Source organism: Aquarana catesbeiana, linkage group LG02, assembly GCF_042186555.1.
Source record: "Aquarana catesbeiana isolate 2022-GZ linkage group LG02, ASM4218655v1, whole genome shotgun sequence".
Classification (NCBI taxonomy): domain Eukaryota; kingdom Metazoa; phylum Chordata; class Amphibia; order Anura; family Ranidae; genus Aquarana; species Aquarana catesbeiana.
In genome coordinates this window covers 471857456-471877362 of record NC_133325.1, presented here as the reverse complement: position 1 = coordinate 471877362, position 19907 = coordinate 471857456, and the positions used below count along the sequence as shown (strand labels likewise).

The following is a 19907-nucleotide window of genomic DNA, read 5'->3' as shown; positions in this document are numbered from 1 at the left end:
CGTCTTCCAATTGGGGGCCCCCTTCATTCCATAGGGTCCTTCTAATAGGGCCCCTACATCTCAAACACCCCCTTATTCCTTAGGACCCCTTCTTCCCACAAGAGCCTGTTCATTCCGTGGGCTCCCTGGTTGTCTTGTATTTTCCAGCCCCCCTCTACCCCCTGGTGTTACCCTGTCATCTGTCCGAAGCCTGGCTCTGCATTATATATTTTAAAATAAACAACTAATGCACACACCTATTTTTGATCAACCGCAGTAGTGAGCAGCTGCCAACATCGAACAGGTTACCACAAACCCACAGATAAATTGAATATATAGCAAAGGATGTGGCGCTAACTAAAATAACATCAAAAATCCATTCGGTGCAAATAATGATTCAAATAATATGCAAAATCCAACATAGCTAAAAGTTCATCAAAAGTGTCAATTAATATTGAAATGTGCATAAAAATATTTTCAGCAAAAAAATCATCTTTAAATCATGCTTATAATTAAAACCATGTTTTTTGCACTCTTTTTGCACTTTAATACCATGGACATAGTTTGGATATAATGGTTTTAATTATAACCATGGTTTATGTATGAATTTTTTGCTGAAATTATTTTTATGCACATTTCAATATTAATTGACACTTTTGATTAACTTTTAGCTACGTTGGATTTTGCATATTATTTGAATCATTATTTTCACCAAATGGATTTTTTTATGTTATTTTATTTAGCGCCACATCCTCTGCTATATACAGTATTCAATGGCTGTGCCGGGCTGGCCGGTTACCTGGACGGGTTCCTGCAGCACTGTCATCCTCCGGCCTCCCTCGTCTGCTCCGGGGGACCACTTTGCCTGTCGGCTGCTCTCAGGACATCACACGGGCGGCTCCGGCTCATTTGAACTCACAGCGAACATTACTGTGGGGGCCGACGGAGATAGCCAAGTTTTGTTGGATGAAGCTGAAGAGCTGTCGGAGAGGAGGGAGGCGGGGGAAGCCGAGCGGTTCCGGAAAAGGATGAGCGTGGGCCGGAGGTGGCCAGAGATGTGTGCAAAAGCGCTGAGCAGGCGCGGAAAGAGCCGAAGTGCACCGTGCTGCATCCAGAAGCTCGATACCTAGCCATGGGCAGTTCAGTGGTGCTCAAATTAATGGCTGCGTGAGTAGCACAGCCATTAATTTGACTGGCTGTCACTGAAACCGGCCAACTGAGCCATCGGCCCACCGGGAAACTCCCGGTAGTCCTGATGGCCAGTACATGCCTGAGAATAGCTGAACAAATTAATGGGGTGGGCAACTACATGGCAAATGAGGTTTAATGTAGAAAAATGTAAAATAATGCATTTGGGTGGCAAAAATATGAATGCAATCTACTCACTACGGGGAGAACCTCTGGGGGAATCTAGGATGGAAAAGGGCCTGGGGGTCCTAATAGATGACAGGTTCAGCAATGACATGCAATGCCAAGCTACTGCAAGCAAAGCAAACAGAATATTGGCATGCATTAAAAAGGGGATTAACTCCAGAGATAAAACGATAATTCTCCCGCTCTACAAGACTCTGGTCTGCCCGCACCTGGAGTATGCTGTCCAGTTCTGGGCACCAGTCCTCAGGAAGGATGTACTGGAAATGGAGCGAGTACAAAGAAGGGCAACAAAGCTAATAAAGAGACTGGAGGACTTTAGTTATGAGGAAAGGTTATGAGAACTGAACTTATTCTCTCTGGAGAAGAGATGCTTGAGTGAGTATATGATTTCAATGTACAAATACTGTACTGGTGACCCCGTAATAGGGATAAAGCTTTTTTGCGAAAGGGAATTTAATAAGACACACGGCCATTCACTAAAATTAGAAGAAAAGCGGTTTAACCTTAAACTGCATAGAGGTTTCTTTACTGTAAGAGTGGTAAGGATGTGGAATTCTCTTCCACAGGCAGTGGTTTCAGCGGGGAGCATCGGTAATTTCAAAAAGCTGAATGACCACAACATACAGGAATATACAATGAAATACTGACATAAAATCACACACAAAGGTTGGCCTTGATGGACTTGTGTCTTTTTTCAACCTCGTCTATGTAACTTGCCTCAGGTAAGGCCAGCATTTCATAACTAGATCATACCAACAGTCAGACATGGTTGTGGTAGCGTGATGGTCTGGGGCTGCTTTGCAGCTTCAGGACCTGGACGACTTGCCATAATTGATGGAACCAAGAATTCTGAGCTCTACCAGAAAATCCTAAAGAGAATGTCCGGCCATCAGTTTGTGACCTCAAGCTCAAGTGCACTTGGGTTATGCAGCAGGACAATGATGCGAAACACAACAGCAAGTCCAACTCCAAATGGTTCAAACAAAGCAAAATTTAGGTTTTGGAGTGCCCTAGTCAAAGCCCAGACTTAAATCCAATTGAGATGCTGTATCATGACCTTACACAGGCTGTTTATGCTGGAAAACCTTCCAATGTGGCTGAATTAAAACAATTCTGCAAAGAGAGGGGCCAAAATTGCTCCACAGCAATGTGAAAGACTCATTGCCAGTTATTGCAAACGCTTGATTGCAGTTGTTGCTGCCAAGGGTGGCACAACCAGTTATTAGGTTTAGGGGCAATTACTTTTTCACATAAAGCCAGGCAGGTTTGGGCAGCTTTTTTACCTTAATAAATGAAACCATCATTTAAAAACTGCATTTTGTATTTACTTGGGTTATCTTTGTGTAATAATAAAATTTGTTTGATGATCTGAGTCATTTGAGTGTGAGAAATATGCAAAAAAAATCAAAAATCAGAAAGGGGGAAATACTTTTTCACAGCACTGTATATAGCAGTGGTCTCCTAACTGTGGCCCTTTGCTTGTTTTTCTTTTCTCTTGGGGCACTATTTTCCCACTGGTAGGAGACACTATTCTGCCAACTGACATCGAAAATGGGGCACCATTTCTCCCATTGGCACCAACATGGGGCACTATTCCTCCCAATGACACTAACAATAGGGCACTATTCCTCCCAATGATGCCGTTGATTAGGCACTATTCTTCCACCTTATATAAAAATGTGGCGATGTTTACTCCCACTGATGCCAGGAAAATTTCCACTCCTGCTGGCTACAGTCCACCCCTCCTAAAGTCTGAAGGACAATAAACTGGCCCTTTGCAGGGATAAGGATTGAACTTAAATATTTGTGATAACTGGTGTGTTAGGGGCCAGTTTACACCACATGCAGTCCAGTGCGTTTTTTTTCTGCATCAAAAACGCATGGAAAGTAGGTTATATGGTTTTCAATGGCACACCAGTTCACACCAGTGCTTGCAGTTCCAGTGCGTTCCAGTTCCAGAAAAAAAGTAGAACATGCTGCATTTTTTCTGCACTGGACTGTACTGGAACGCTGTAAAACGTATAAAAAATGCACCGGAATGCACCTAAATGCACCAAAAATGCACCGCAACACACTTGTCCTTATTTAAGGTCAAGAAAAAAAGAGGGGGGAAAAAAAGCACTGGACTGCATCAAAAACGCACCAAAAACACATCAAAAACGCACATGCAGAAAAGCACCTGGAACGCATCCGGACTGCGTTTCTTTGGTGTGAACTGGCCCTAATGTGGCCCTATGGAATATGGAAAAATAAACAAAAAAATGGCCTTTATTTGGAAAGTTTGGAGACACACTGCTAGTTTTTTATAGTTCAACCCAGCAGGCCAAATGAAAAAAACCTGACCGCTCAGGTCGGAGCAATTGTACTAACAATCTCCTATTAGTACAGCGATCTCCCCTGCCTTTCTACTGTGTTCTGACAGGAGGACTATACCTCCCCCCTGCTAGAACACTCCAGTCAGCGCTCTCAGCCACCATTGGTTGATCAGGAGCCGGTTGGCAGACTTTTTTCTGTCGGACCAGCTGCAGTACACATGGGCCGAATGTCAGCCGGTTTTGAACCAGCTGATGCTGCCTGACATTCGGCCCGTGTGTTCGGGCTTAAGTGTCATTTTATTGTCTGTTGCCTCATTCCTCTGTTATCTGCATGACAAGTTCTCCTGACATCCCAGGGATAAAAAGGTGACAGGGGAAGGGGCACCAAATGACAGCCTTAGCTCGGTTTCTGCATGCTGTGTGAAGGGAGTATATCTCTTCCCTCTAATCAGCTCTCAGCTCTCCTCTCTGAGTTCTATAACTTCAGTGTAACTTCAGCTCCCCACCCCCTCCTTTATGACAGCTCAGTTGCCATATAAATTCTGTACTTTGAATGGCTGTAGAGAAGAGACTGCAGAAAAATAGATACAACCATATGTAGGAGGATTTGTTTAACCACTTACCCACTGGGCACTTAAACCCCCTTCCTAACCAGACCAATTTTCAGCTTTTGGTGCTCTCACATTTTGAATGACAATTACTCGGTCATGCAACACTGTACCTATATGAAATTTTTGTCCTTTTTTTCACACAAATAGAGCTTTCTTTTGATGGTATTTAATCACCGCTGTTTTTTTTTTTTTTTTTGCACCATAAAAGAAAAAAGAACGAAAATTCTGTAAAAAATTGCATTTTTCTTTGTTTCTGTTCTAAAATTTTGCAAATTAGTAATTATTCTTCATATATTTTGGGCAAAATTTATACTGCTACATATCTTTGGAAAAAATAACCCAAATTGGTGTATATTATTTGGTCTTTGTGAAAGTTATAGAGTCCAGAAGCTATGGTGCCAATCCCTGAAAATTGATCACAACTGATGCACTGACGGCCTATCTCATTTCTTGAGACCCTAACAAGCAAGAAAAGTACAAATACCCCACAAATGACCCCTTTTTGGAAAGTAGACATTCCAAGGTATTAAGTTAGAGGGATGGTAAGTTTTTTGAAGTTGTAATTTTTTCCCACAATTATTTGCAAAAAACTGATTTTTAAATCAGATTACCTGTAAAATCCTTTTCTTGGAGTACATCACGGGACACAGAGCACCATAATAATGACTATGTGGGTTATACGCTTACCTTTAGGTGATTGGACACTGGCAACCAATAGTAAGACGGTTCCTCCCATATAACCCCTCCTATACAGGAAGTACCTCAGTTTTGTAGCAAGCAATGACGATCCCAGAAAGAGGGGAGGGACCGCTGTGTCCCGTGATGTACTCCAAGAAAAGGATTTTACAGGTAAGCTGTTTTAAAAATCAGTTTTTCTTTATCGTACATCACGGGACACAGAGCACCATAATAATGACTATGTGGTATGTCCTAAAGCAATCCATCTGAGGGGGGGGACACACATCATCCCTAGGCCCAACGGTTCTGAGATTATAAAGCAGCCTGCAACACGCTGTGGCCAAAACCAGTCTCATTTTGAGATCTCACATCCACCTGGTAAAACCTTGTGAACGTATGAACTGAAGACCAGACGGCTGCTTTACAAACCTGAGCCATAGACACCTGCTGGCGTACTGCCCATGATGCACTAACCCCTCTAGTGGAGTGTGCTCTTAAATCCCGGGGTGGAACCCTGCGCTTTAATCCATACTCCTGGACAATAGTCTGGCGATGCCACCCGGATATAGATGAACTTGTTGCCAGCTGACCTCTTTTAGGACCCTCAGGCAGGACAAAAAAAACAGTCAGTTTTCCGAAAGGGAGCTGACATTTCCAAGTAAACCTTTATCGCTCTCACCACATCCAGTGAGTGAAGCGACCTTTCTTCCCTAGTTTAAGGGTTAGGAAAAAAGGAAGGTAAAATGATATCCTGATTCAAATGAAATTTGGAAACTACCTTCGGTAGAAAATCTGGACGAGGACGCATGACCACCCTGTCCTGATGAAGAACCATAAAAGGTTCCTTGTAAGAAAGGGCGGCCAATTCTGACACCCTTCTAGCCGATGTTATAGCCACTAAGAAAACTACTTTCCTGGTCAATAGGACAAAAGGAATATGCCTAATAGGTTCAAAGGGCTGACTCTGTAAGGCTGAAAGTACCAAATTTAGGTCCCAAGGACATAAAGGTGGTTTAAGCGGTGGCCTCAGGTGCGTTACTCCCTTCACAAAGGTTCGCACCAAAGAATGGGATGCAATTGGTCTCTGGAAAAAAAACGATAAGGCCGAAATCTGTCCTTTAATTGTCCCTAAAGTCGTATCCTACGAGGGTTCCATTTCCTTTTCTCACATCAAGAAATGTATGACTTCCATACTCTGTAATAGATAGCTCTAGAAACTGACTTTCTAGCATTTATCAAAGTGGACAAGACTGAACCCATAATACCACGGTCTTTCAATAGTCTGGTCTCAATAGCCAGGCCATCAAATTCAGCAACCGTAAAGAAGGATGGAATATGGGCCCTTGAGACAACAGGTCTGGGCGGCAAGGAAGGACCAACGGGTCCCCTACTGCCAATTTCACAATCTCCGAGTACCATGATCTCCTGGGCCGCGCTGGGGCCACTAAGATCACCGGCCTCCGTTCCTCCCGTATCCTGCGTAGTAAGTGCGGCAAAATCTGGATCGGAGGAAAGGCATTTATCAGAGAATACTGAACCCAAGGAACCACTAATGCGTCTATCCCGACAGCAAGCGGATCCTTGGTCCTGGACACAAACTTGTCTAGTTTGGCATTGAATCTGGATGCCAGCAGATCCACGTCTGGGGTCCCCCAGTATTGGCAGATCTGTAGAAAAACCTCGGGATGCAGGGACCATTCCCCTGGTAACAATTTCTGGCGACTCAGGAAGTCCGCCTGCTAATTGTCCACCCCCGGGATAAACACTGCCAACAGAAATGGCACATGTCTTTCTGCCCAGGTTAGTATATGATCTACTTCTCTTTGGGCTGCCCGACTCCTGGTACCTCCCTCGTGGTAGATATATGCCACTACTGTGGAGTTGTCGGACTGAACTCTGACAGGAAAACCCCGCAACCTGGATGTCCAGAATCGCAGGGCCAGACGAGCTGCCCAGATCTCCAATAGATTGATGGGCAGAGTCCTTTCTGTCTGGGACCATGCTCCCTGAACAGATGCTTCCTCTAGTACTGCTCCCCAGCCTTGAAGACTGGTGTCCGTGGTCACCACTTTCCAGGCCACTGGTGGGAAAGACTTCCCTCTTCTTAAGTTGCTGGTTCTTAACCACCAAGAGAGGTTCCATAGAACCTGTGGAGATAGAACCATAGGCTGATCCAAGGTTCGAGCAGACTTGTCCCAGGCCTTCAGGATACTGTTCTGGAACATTCTGGAGTGGAACTGTGCATATGGCACTGCGCTGAAGGCCGACACCATCTTGCCCAATAACCTCATGCACAGCCGAACAGAAGGTGTTGGTTCTTTTTTCACCTTCTCTACAAGTTCCACTATGGAGGCGACCTTTAAGGGCGGAAGAAACACTCTTTCTTGGGCGGTGCCCAAGACCAGACCCAGATACACCAAGGCTTGGGTTGGACAAAGAGCTGACTTGTCCAAATTCAGTACCCAACCTAGGCGATGTAAAACCCGTACTGTTCTTGACACGTTTAGAACTAGCATAGGGCGAGAGCATTCCCTTAGAAGTAGATCGTCCAGATATCCTATTATGGAAACTCCTTGAGATCTTAGGGAAGCCAACACTGGGCCAGAATCTTTGTGAAGACCCTGGGAGCCGTGGCTAGACCAAAAGGCAGAGCCACAAACTGGAAATGACAGCCCTCTACAGCGAAGTGTAAGAATCTTTGGTGTGGACCGAAGATCGGCACATGAAGGTACACATCCTTGATATCTATGGACGCCAAATAGTCTCCCTTTCTCAGGGACCTTATTACTGAACGAACTGACTCCATACGGACGTCTACAAAGAAGTTGAGAGCCTTGAGGTCCAAAATGGGCCTTAATTCCCCATTTGGTTTCGGCACGGTGAATAGGTTTGAGTAAAACCCCTTGAATCTTTCCTCGTGCTGGACCTTTACAATTACTCCCTGCATCAGCAGATGGTGTAAAGCTAGGAATAGGCATCTTATTTTCTCTGGATCCGCTGGAACCCTTGAGTGTAGAAAGCGGTTCGGGGGAACCTCCCGGAACTCTATTCTGTAACCGTATTTTACAGTGGAAATGACCCATCTGTCTTGAACCAGTTCTTCCCAGGCCTCCCCAAACAGCCGAAGCCTGCCCCCCACCCGTGAGAGAGGGGGCGCCCCTTCACAAGGTAGACTTGGAGTTGGGCTTGGGTGACTTTTGGGTCCAGGGTTTTTTCTGACCCTGAGGTCTTTTAAAACCAGATGGCTGAGGCCGTCGATACCGCTTAGGGGAAGAGGCACCAGGCCCTGGGGGATTAGGAATTTTGTAAGAAGGCTGCTTCCCCCTCTTTTTAATAGGAAGCAGAGCGCTCTTTCCTCCAGAGATCTTCTGGATATATTTATCCAGATCTTCGCCAAACAGGCGCTCTCCATGAAAAGGAAAAGCAGCAAGTAGCCTTTTACATGGCGTCTCAGCAGACCAGTTCTTTAGCCACAATACTCTGTGCATATGAACTGATAGTAACGCAAAACAAGACATTTGTTGGATTGAATCCTTTAAAGCGTCTACCGCAAAACACAAGGCATGAGGGATCTCTGACAGCTCCTCAGCAGATTCCTCCTGGCAAGGTATGTTCTTCACTACCCTCTTAAAGAGATCCTTTAGGGATTAACAAATCCCAATGGCTGCAACAGCAGGCTAAACTGCTGCACTGGCAACCGAGAAGGAGGCCTTTAATAAGGACTCTAGTTTTTTATCAGCCGTCCCCTAAAAACCCTGGGCATTATCTACCGGACAGGTTCAATTTTTATTTACAGAAGATATGGCAGCGTCTACCAAAGGTGTGCTCCATTTCTTCCTGAACTTTTCCTCCATAGGGTATAAAATAGAAAACCTTTTGGGAGGTAAGTATATTCTGTCAGGATGCTCCCAGTCCGCATAATTCACCTGCTCCAGTAACGGATGCAAGGGAAAGGCTTGGGAAATTTGTTTAGGTCGCAAAGATCCTAGAGTAGAGCAGGAGATTGCAGACTCCTGAACCGGGGGTAACTTAAACCCAAATTCGTACCATCTCCATTAGAGATTGGATAAATAATTTCTGGCAATGGGAGGCTGAAATTGGCTCTTCAGAGCCAGAGTCCTCAGCCGCAGAATCTTCAGCCTTTCCTACCTCTTGGTCCTTTATGACCACCTCCTCCGGATCCTCTGCCCATTCTGGTTCCAGGTAACCTGGACCCATCTGGCTATAAGAGTCCTGGGGCTTTAGTGACTCACCACTTGGCCCAGGCTCAGGGGAGGGAGATCTATTACGCTTCCTTCCCCCTTGTGTTACAGAGGCAATCATGCCAGCTATTTTGCCTTCAAGACCCGCTAAGGCAGATGCCAAATCATCCTTTGTAACATAAGCTGAGGCCGGTACATTGGTAGTGGCCACTATGCCTGACAAGTGCAATGGCTCAGCCAGGTCAGAAGCCGCAGGTCCTTCAGTAGAGACTGAGGCTGCATCAATATGGGGTTGGTCTCCTGTTTTTTGTGGAGGGACTCTTACCCCTGGGCTTGCCTTGTTCCTCGTCTTTTGGAAGACATTGCTTACACACGAGAAATAACCAAGGCGTACTCCCAATAAACTACAACCAGTCTTTAACCTGTCACCGTAGTATCCAAGACCATCAGACTCACGTGCCCACCAATTCGCTCTGCCTCCTCCATGCGCACGCCAGGAGCTCCATGCCTATAAGCCCTAGTTTGGAAGCGAGCGCGCGCATCAGTGGCCGGCGACCCGCCCACCGCATGAGCCGTCCTGACGCACCCGGCGCCATGATGTGGACAGTAGCGTCACACTCACACGCCGGCGGCGCGCACGCGGTGGACACGCAGCGTGCACGCGCATGCACACTCGCATGCCAAATTTAAAAATAAACGCGCCAACCGGCCCTCTGTAACCCAGGACACCGGATCAAGGCTTACTCTGGCAGTTTTTTGTTTTTTTTTTAAACAAAAGGGGGAAATACATATATATCTATATATAAAAGGACCCCAAAGGGGAGTACTCACCATCCCATGCAGCAGGGCCTGTCTTGCCAGGCCCAATCTTCCCCCATCACGGCGGGTAGCGCCTCTAAGGACCTTCAGGGACCGGGTCCCCCATATATTGGGGTCCACACCCCTGGACCTGTAAAGCACCCTTTGTGGTTTCCTTGGTCAAGGTAGACCAGGAATACCAACCTTTAACAAGGGTCCAGCGCCTAAATAGGACACATTACAAGTAATACCTCGTTCTTGAGCCGAGGTTCGGGTACCATCCACTTTAGCTTAGCAAGCCATCCGAACGGATCCGATTATAACGTCGTCAGTGGGACATTATTTTGAAGAAACTGAAGAGCTTCAACATCCATGACCATCACCTTCAAGACACTGGCGAAAAAACTGAGGTACTTCCTGTATAGGAGGGGTTATATGGGAGGAACCGTCTTACTACTGGTTGCCAGTGTCCAATCACCTAAAGGTAAGCGTATAACCCACATAGTCATTATTATGCTGCTCTGTGTCCCGTGATGTACGATAAAGAAATCAAGATTTTTTTTTCTTTTTTTTTTTTCTTCACAAAATTGTTATATTAGCAGATTATTTCTCACCCATAGCATATGCATAGCACAAATTACACCCCAAAACACATTCTACTATTCCTCCTGAGTATGGCGATACCACATGTGTGAGACTTTTACACAGTGTGGCCACATACAGAGGCCCAACATGCAGGGAGCGCCATCAGGCATTCTTGGAGCATAAATTATACATAATTTCTTGACTACCTCTTGCACTTTTGAAGGCCCTGGAGAACCAGGACAATGGAAACGCCCCAAAAATGACCCCATTTTGGAAAGAAAACACCCCAATGTATAATCTATGAGGCATAATGAGTCTTTTGAACATGTAATTTTTTTCTACAAGTTTTTGGAAAATGTGTAAAGAAAATGAAAACACATTTTTTTTTTTTTTTTTTTACACAATGTTGTCTATTTACACATAGCATGTACATACCAACAATTACACCCCAAAATAGATTCTCCTACTCCTCCTGAGTACGTGGACACCATATGTGTGAGACTTTTCCACAGCATGGCCACATAGCGAGGCCCAACATGCAGGAAGCACCGTCAGGTGTTCTAGGGGCATAAGTTTCAAATCTAATTTGACTACCTATTACACTTTTGTGAGGTACTGTAGTGGCATGGATGAGAACTGATGTGGCATGGATGAGCATGAATGGGGAGTGAAGTAAATGTAGTATATATATATATATATATATATATATATATATATATATATATATATATATATATAATGTCAATAGCGATACTCATAGGCAAACAACCCAAGTGAAAACAACAAACAAACATCAAAAACAAAACAAAAGCAAGTGAAAGCAATAGTTCAAATTCAAAATGAGGTAAAAAAATTAAATTCAAAAATGTGTTCAAATAATGTTGAAATCGTACTCCTGGATGAATCCTCCTGGGGTTCAGCAAGGCATCAGACAACAATAATCCACCACCATCACCGGCCACACAGCCTACTCACCGGATTGTGGTAACTCCCATGACAGGAGTCAAAGAACGCTTCAAGAACAGCCAAGGAAGCTCCACACAATCACGGCTTTGTTCAGGTGCTGGAACTCAGGTAACACTGTAGCTGCTTAGATGCATGCAAACAAACTCCCGGATAGAGATGGGTCATTAAAGACCATTAGTGCCATGTATGGGGAAGAGATGAATGAACTCCCATCGTGAAGTATGCCAAAATTTATTGAACAGGCTGAAAACAGGCTAAAAACCGCATCACTCACGTGTGGGTTCGTGCGGACAAACAAACAAACTACGCTGCGAACGGAAATGGCGTGTCACGTTCGGTACGTCCGACCGTCTTTGTCAGTGCGTTCTGACGTCAGAACGCACTGACAAAACCGGTCGGATGTACCGAACGTGACACGCCATTTCCGTTCGCAACATAGTTTGTTTGTTTGTCCGCACGAACCCACACGTGGGTGATCACACATGGATGATGCGGTTTTTAGCCTGTTCAATAAATTTTGGCATACTTCACGATGGGAGTTCATTCATCTTTTCCCCATACATGGCACTAATGGTCTTTAATAACCCATCTCTATCCGGGAGTTTGTTTGCATGCATCTAAGCAGCTACAGTGTTACCTGAGTTACCTGAGTTCCAGCACCTGAACTTAGCCGTGATCGTGTGGAGCTTCCTTGGCTGTTCTTGAAGCATTCTTTGACTCCTGTCATGGGAGTCACCACAATCTGGTGAGTAGGCTGTGTGGCCGGTGATGGTGGTGGATTACTGTTGTCTGATGCCTTGCTGAACCCCAGGAGGATTCATCCAGGAGTCCGATTTCAACATTATTTGAAAACTTTTTTGAATATAATTAATTAATTTTTTGACCTCATTTTGAATTTGAACTGTTGCTTTCACTTGCTTTTGTTTTGTTTTTGATTTTTCAATTTTTGATGTTTGATTGTTTGCTGTTTTCGCTTGGGTTGTTTGCCTATGAGTATCGCTATTGACACATATATATATATATATATATATATATATACTACATTTACTTTGTTTACATTAGAGTGTCTCATCTGGACTTGCACTTTATAGGGAGCGCGGTTTGTAATTAATTTGTTAATTATTGTTTTTCATTTTTCAATCACCATTATAACGTGCTGATCTTTAATCTATATTAGTTTAACCAGCTTCCATTTGCACGGGTTGGTAGTTTCTACTATCTATTACACATGGATGGATGGATGAGTATTGCTGAGGATGGATGGATGGATGAGTATTCTGAGTATGGATGGGTATGCTGAGTATGGATGGCTGAGCATGGATAGATGGATGAGTATGCTGAGTATGGAGGAGTATGCTGAGCATGGATGGCTGAGCATGGATGGATGGATGAGTATGCTGAGTATGGATGGGTATATGCTGAGCATGGATGGCTGAGTATGCTGAGTGTGGATCGCTGAGCATGGATGGATGAGTACGCTGAGTATGGATGGGTGAGCATGGATGGATGGACGAGTACTCTGAGTATGGATGGGTGAGCATGGATGGATGAGTATGCTGAATATGGATGGGTGTGCTGAGCATGGATGGCTGAGCATGTATGGATGGATGGCTGGAATGGGCACTACACCGTCAGCCCACAGCACTGCTGCCACTGATCTCTCCCCGTAACGATCTGTACAGAGAGGGGAGAGAGGAACCAGATATGATGCCGGTTTGTTTAGAAGTGATTAGTGGCCGTTTACCGTGATCTGTGATGCGCCAGGTCCTCTGGACCCGGCGGTCATGGGTATTCCTGGCTGCGCGCCCTAGGGGGCGCGCGAGAGCAGGATTCTGGGAGGTCATCAATGTACGCCCTCCCAGAGTTATCAAGCCGCACTGTAGCCATCATTCGTCTATAGCAAGGTTGGCAAGAGGTTAATCTCTGTGTATCATCTGAGGTCAGTCACTTCACTGGGTATATGTAAAGGTTTACAACCACTTAAAGGAGCCTGTGTCCTGTATTGTATGATTAAAGTGGATGTAAACCCATTCTCTACCCTTGTACCTACAGGTAAGCCTATGATAAGGCTTACCTGTAGGTACTATGAATATCTGGTAAACCTTCACGGTTTACCAGATATTCACACTTCAAGCAGTTGGTGATGTCACCGCCGCATGCGGTCTGAAGGGACGGTATACCCGTGCCGTCTCTTCAGAGCTCTATGCCACGGTCTGTGACTCCCGTGAGCATGCACAGGAGTGATATCATGGTGGCGCGGAACAAATCAGAAGGCTGGAGGACACGAACCAGGAAGGAAGACTGGGTGAAGATGGAAGCATCTGTCAGAGCTTGGTTCTAAGGTAAGTATTTCATACTGTGCTAGTATGCGATCTTTACTTTGCAGGGTTTAAAAAAAAAAAAAAAGAAACTTTGGCACGGTTTATTTTCTCTTTAAGAAAAACTAGTTATCCGAAATATAAAGACATAATCTGCATAAAATCTGGGAAGTAGAAATGGGTTTACTTTTATTTTATTAACTTTTAGTTTTAGAAAGTTAGCAATGTTAGTGAAATTTGCTGTCTGACAGTACTTAATAGTCACAGTCAGTGAGCATTTCCTTACCGAATCACCTTGTGGATGACATTCCTGTACCGCAGTCTGTCTGCCTGGATGTGAGGATTAGACAGCGCCCTTTTCAGGTCTTTCACCGCATCTTCTGACCCCAGGTATGGCATTGTGATAGCTTCAGAGATTCACCGCCTGGAGTTGTCCTTCTGCCAAATATAAAGTACAGTCAAGTGTGTTTTTTTTTTTTTTAAACAGTCAAGCATGTTTAAATGATTATACTAAAACTAAAATAAAACTGAAAGAGAAACTCTGATATTGGTTCTTAAAGCTGCAGTTTAGGTATGGCAATTTTTAGATAGTTACATAAGTCCAGCTTGTATACTGTATGCTCTAACTGTGGGATTCCCCTGGAAGCTTGATATCCCTGTAGTAGGTACCACTACTACAGTGATCTCCACTAGCTTTCAGGTCCCATGCTGAAAAACTGCCCTGCTGTATGATAAACACAGGAGGTCACTCGCTTGGCACAGGCACCAATTAAGGAACACTATGCATTTGCTCAATCAATGCTAAGCATTTTCTCATTGGGCTAAATGGAGAGGCAGGGTGGTGATGTCACAATCTCTACCTTGTGCAATCAGAGAACACTTTGCATGCGTAAGAAAATGCAGAGTTTTCCGAATGGAGCCTGTTCTGAGCGATCAACCTCCTGTGTAGTAACCAGCAGGGCGGCAAAAAGAGGGAGTGGTGGGACTTTAAATGAGGCTAATCAATTGTAGAAGTGAAATTGGTTGTTAAGTAATTTATTAATAACATTATTATAGAACAAGTGGAAAAGTGATTTCATGTATATACATACACATATGCACAAGGCATGAACATGAAGAGTGGATAAACACATACATGCATATCAACTTGACAACACATGATCAAAACGTATGGATATTATAATATTATAAATACACACACACATATATATATATATATATATATATATATATATATATATACACACACACACACACACACGTCATAAAAGCGGCATTAGGCAAATTAATGAGAGGTGAAAAAATGTTAAAACATGATTAATTGTAAATGTAGTACATAGTATCTTCCTATTGGTAGACATGTATGTACATCCTGAATTTCTGACGCATTTTGTCTAAAAAACACTTCCTCGGGGGTGGATGCTACAGATTGTATGAGAAGGAATAACATGATGTATGATGGATATGACAGGGCCAAGGGGTAGTCTCTCCCGGGTGCTGAGGTAGTATTGAGCCGCGAGATAGCAGAGCCCACACACAAACAACATCCACTGGACACAGGTTGCAGAATGTCTTATTATAGCAGGACGATGGACATAGGTGGTGACCACCGGAGGGTCTGGATGTATGTAGAAAGGAAAATGTTCCTATGAGATGTATCGTCTTTGTAAAAAAAAAAAAAAAAAGGACACAAAAGGATATAAAATCCCCCTCCTCCCCAAAAAAATTGAGGGCCCCCCCCCACATATATACACTCGTACAAGCATAAGCGCACGCGGCGGGGTGCCTATGCCTGAAAATGTTGATTGTGATACATATGTTACATATTTCCACGCATGCAGGAATGAGAACAATCATTTTGGCACTAAACCAATGACTTATAGGGGGCTTTTAAAGCGTTGCCTATGGAAAATATAGGGTACTGACATTTTAAGGTTTGACATGTTGGGTATCTATTTACTCGCTGCAACCTCGGCTTTTATATTTTAAAAAAAAATTGGTAATTTATTGTGTTTTTGTTCCCCCTAAAATAAACTTTTAATGTGTTTTTTTTTTTTTTTTACAGAAATTTGGTGTTTCCTAGACCTTTGCGGTAATATCGTGTGACATAAAAAATTGGAACTATCATCCTGTTCTCTAGGTGTCTGCTCTCAGAAAAGATATAATGTTTGGAGGTTTTATGTAACCTTCAAGCCTAAAGCCCCATACACACTATCAGATTTTCTGCAGATTTTTTCCTTCAGATTTACCAAAACCATATCAGATGAGGTCAAACCTTAATGCCACGTACACACGGGCGGACTTTGACGGACTAGGTCTGGCGGACTTTTCGACAGACTTTCCGAATGAATGGACTTGCCCACACACGATCAACCAAAGTCTGACGGATTCGTACGTGATGACGTACGACCGGACTAAAACAAGGAAGTTGACAGCCAGTAGCCGATAGCTGCCCTAGCGTCGGTTTTTGTCCGTCGGACTACCATACAGACGAGCGGACTTTTCGACCGGACACGAGTCCGTCAGAAAGATTTGAAACATGTTTCATTTCTAGGTCCGTCAAACTTTTGGGGAAAAAAAGTCCGCTGGGGCTCACACACGATCGAATTGTCCAACAGACTCCGGTCCTCTGGACCAAGTCTGCCGTAAAGTCCGCTCGTGTGTACACGGCATTAGAGTTTCAATTTGTATGCAATCAGGCAGGCCCTTGCACTATATAGTTTTGGTAAATCTGAAGACAAAAATCAGCAGAAAAACTGATAGTGTGTATGGGGCTTAACCGGTTCCCGACCGGCGCACGCCGATGTACGTCGGCAGAATGGCACGGCTGGGCAAATAGACTTACAGGTACGTCCATTTGAATTTCCCGCCGTGCCATTGCATGCCATAAAACTATCCCCTATTTAGTAAATGCTATAACTTTTGCGCAAACCAATCAATAAACGCTTATTGCGATTTTTTTTTTACCAAAAATATGTAGAAGAATACGATCGGCCTAAACTGAGGAAAAAAAATGTTTTTTTATATATTTTTGGGGAATATTTATTATAGCAAAATGTAAAAAATAATGCGTTTTTTTCAAAATTGTCAATCTTATTTTGTTTATAGCGCAAAAAATAAAAATCGAAGAGGCGATCAAATACCACCAAAAGAAAGCTCTATTTGTGGGAAAAAAAGGACGTCAATTTTGTTTGGGAGCCACGTCGCATGACTGCGCAATTGTCAGTTAAAGTGACGCAGTACCGAATCGCAAAAAACACTCTGGTCAGGAAGGGTGTAAAATCTTCCGGGGCTGAAGCGGTTAAAGTGATTTTTTTAAACGTGTGCAAAAAACACAAATACAGCTCTGGCTGTGAAAGAGTTAAAGGATAAGTTCACATTCAGAAACATGTTACATGTACTACCCATAAGATTTGTTAGTTACAAAAAACTGGCTCCTAACTTTTTTAGCTGGCTCCTAGATTCAAAGCAAATTTGTCATATCTAAACATTAGCTTTAAAGCCTAACTTTGCTTAAAACAAAAAAAATTTAAAAAAAATTAAAAAGGGACATCATGAATTCCTTGCTGCTGTGTCCTCCTTTCTTTCTCTTCTCATACCCCCCACCGCCATAATCTTTAGATGTGGCAAGGGTTAACAAAACTAAGGGACTGTATCAGATGCTCAATAAGAGAGCCTAAGTACACATGCCCTTTCCTCCCACCTCCTCCATTCACAGAGGCTGTACTATAGCTTCTACTATATGAATGAAACAGGATCCATGAATAGAGATGGTGGACCTTTCATTCATCCACCTGTCCTCCATTCGATTATGTATCATTCAAAGAAGCTGTAGTAGTGGAAGCAACCGGAAGATTTTGGTGGTGGGGATGTGAAGCATCAGAAGAGGAAGATTTCAGCAAAGGGAGGACAGAGCAGCACTAGGTGCACATCTCACTAAAGGTAAGTAATATCCCTTGTGCTGATTTATTATTTTTTCATTTTACGTAAACTTAGGCTTTAAACCTTCACCCACTTATTACACTGTATACCCTAATGAAAATGCAAACGCAGAGCTACTAGTATTTATCAATGACAGCATTCATTGACTCTTCATTATTAAAGGGTTCTTTTGAAATCAGTAATATGGAAATATCATTACTGAGGTGCAGTTTTGGAGTTGTTTTCATGATCCTAGCTATACAACCTTATGAGTAACTTACCAGTAACTTACTTGTAGTGATGGGTTCAGGAGTGTGGATCTTAGTCCACGCCCACCAGGATACTGTCACCCGTTCTGGGCACATCAGCTGCAGATCATGCCTTGGCAACTTGTTTGGTCCAGTATAGGTGACAGCTTTCTGGTGGGTTCACTCTGGTGGATTTGGACTAGGATCAAGTGTGTGAGAATTAACAGCAGACACTGCTACTGAGAAAAGTTGTCGCCCGCCTCGCCCCCTTCTGCCCTCTCTGCCATTCATATTGCTCCTGTTACTACTGTCGCACAATGCATCACATTCTATAAATGAAGCAGATACAGTTGAGCGACAGGATCTCAACCACCAATCCATTGAATCCGGAGCATTGTAGGACAACAAATGTAGGAGTTTTGCGAATGGTGGAGGGCAAACAGTGCAACTTTCATCAGTAGCAAAGACTGTTGTGAACTCTCACGGTGCTGGAAGGCAGCTGCTCAAAACAGTGTCTGACACCTCTGAAGAAGGCATGCTGTGTCCTGGATTCAAACACAGCACAAGACTAGAAAGTCTCTCAACATTAGGCAACAGGGTGGTTGAGGCCAGATACAGGACATCAATTAAATGGGCGACAGTCAATTGGGTTCTTTGGCCTCTCGCACCTCTGGCCCCCTTTACATTACACAGCGCCCATGCCTCTGGACCCCTTTACAATACACAGCCCCGCACCTCTGGACCCCTTTACATTACACAGCCCCCTGCACCTCTGGACCCCTCTACATTGCACAGCCCTCTGGACCCCTTTACATTGCACAGCCCCCTGCACCTCTGGACCCCTTTACATTGCACAGCCCTCTGGACCCCTTTACATTGCACAGCCCCCTGCACCTCTGGACCCCTTTACATTACACAGCCCCGCACCTCTGGACACCTTTACATTACACAGCCCCCGCACCTCTGGACCCCTTTACATTACACAGCCCCGCACCTCTGGACACCTTTACATTACACAGTCCCGCACCTCAGGCTCCTTTACATTACACAGCCCCCCCTGCACATCACACAGCCCACCTGCATATTACACAGCCCCCCCCCCCACACACCCCCTGCATATTGCACTGCCCCTCCTCGCAACACTACCCTATCCTACCTTGCCCCATGCAGAGAGGGAGACAGAGTGGACCAGGGAGCAGAAAGCTGATTGAGAACACGGGAGAGACACACAGCAGCGCTGATAAGACAGTGGGAGCTTCCGGAGTTCATTTTTCATATTAATAAGCTGGTGATTGGTTGTTAGGACCACCTAGCAAGCAATCACCGGGAAAGATAACTGTGGAAGCTCCTGCTGTCTTATCAACGCTGTTGTGTGTCCCTCCCGCGTTCTCATTCAGCTTCCTGCTCCCTGCTCCGCTCTGACGTGTAAAAATGTCCTCGGGCCGGGTGCACATGAATTCATCATGTACACTGATGGGCCAGACATTTAGCGGTGGCGGGCCATAGGATGTAGACCCCTGGCCTACAGCAATAGAGGGTACATTGTTTAATGTTGTTCACAGCATCAGTTTGTTGTTATCTACCTGCGCCCCTTAACTACATAAGTAGACTAATCTATTAGATAGATTGTACATGGTACCTTTGTAACCCTTCCTGCCCAGCATCTTTTAACAAGGTCTGTACACGCAGGAGGGGGGGGGGGGTCAGAGCCGGGACTAGGGAGGGGCAGCTGCCCTGGGTGTGGTGGTATCACGTAAGGTGGTATCCTCCTGCTGCTACAATCTGACACAAGTAATGATAGCAGCGTTACTACCACTGTCAGCATTGAGCTGGAGAGGAGGAGAGAGCTGGGAGGAGATTCGGGCTGTGTTCTCTCTCTCTCTGTTTTTTTCAAAAATTTCCATCTTTTTTT

The 19907-nt window shown here is 44.4% G+C and overlaps 1 protein-coding gene across 1 annotated transcript in view; it reads right to left on the bottom strand.

Annotated features, from left to right (window-relative positions):
• Nucleotides 1-19907, bottom strand: part of AP4B1 (adaptor related protein complex 4 subunit beta 1) — a 116680-nt gene that overhangs the window by 94028 nt on the left and 2745 nt on the right. The window contains exon 2 of the mRNA XM_073615707.1: nt 14113-14264. Within this exon, the coding sequence (XP_073471808.1) occupies nt 14113-14225 (113 nt within the window). The 5' untranslated portion in view covers nt 14226-14264. The remainder of the gene's footprint in view (nt 1-14112; nt 14265-19907) is intronic.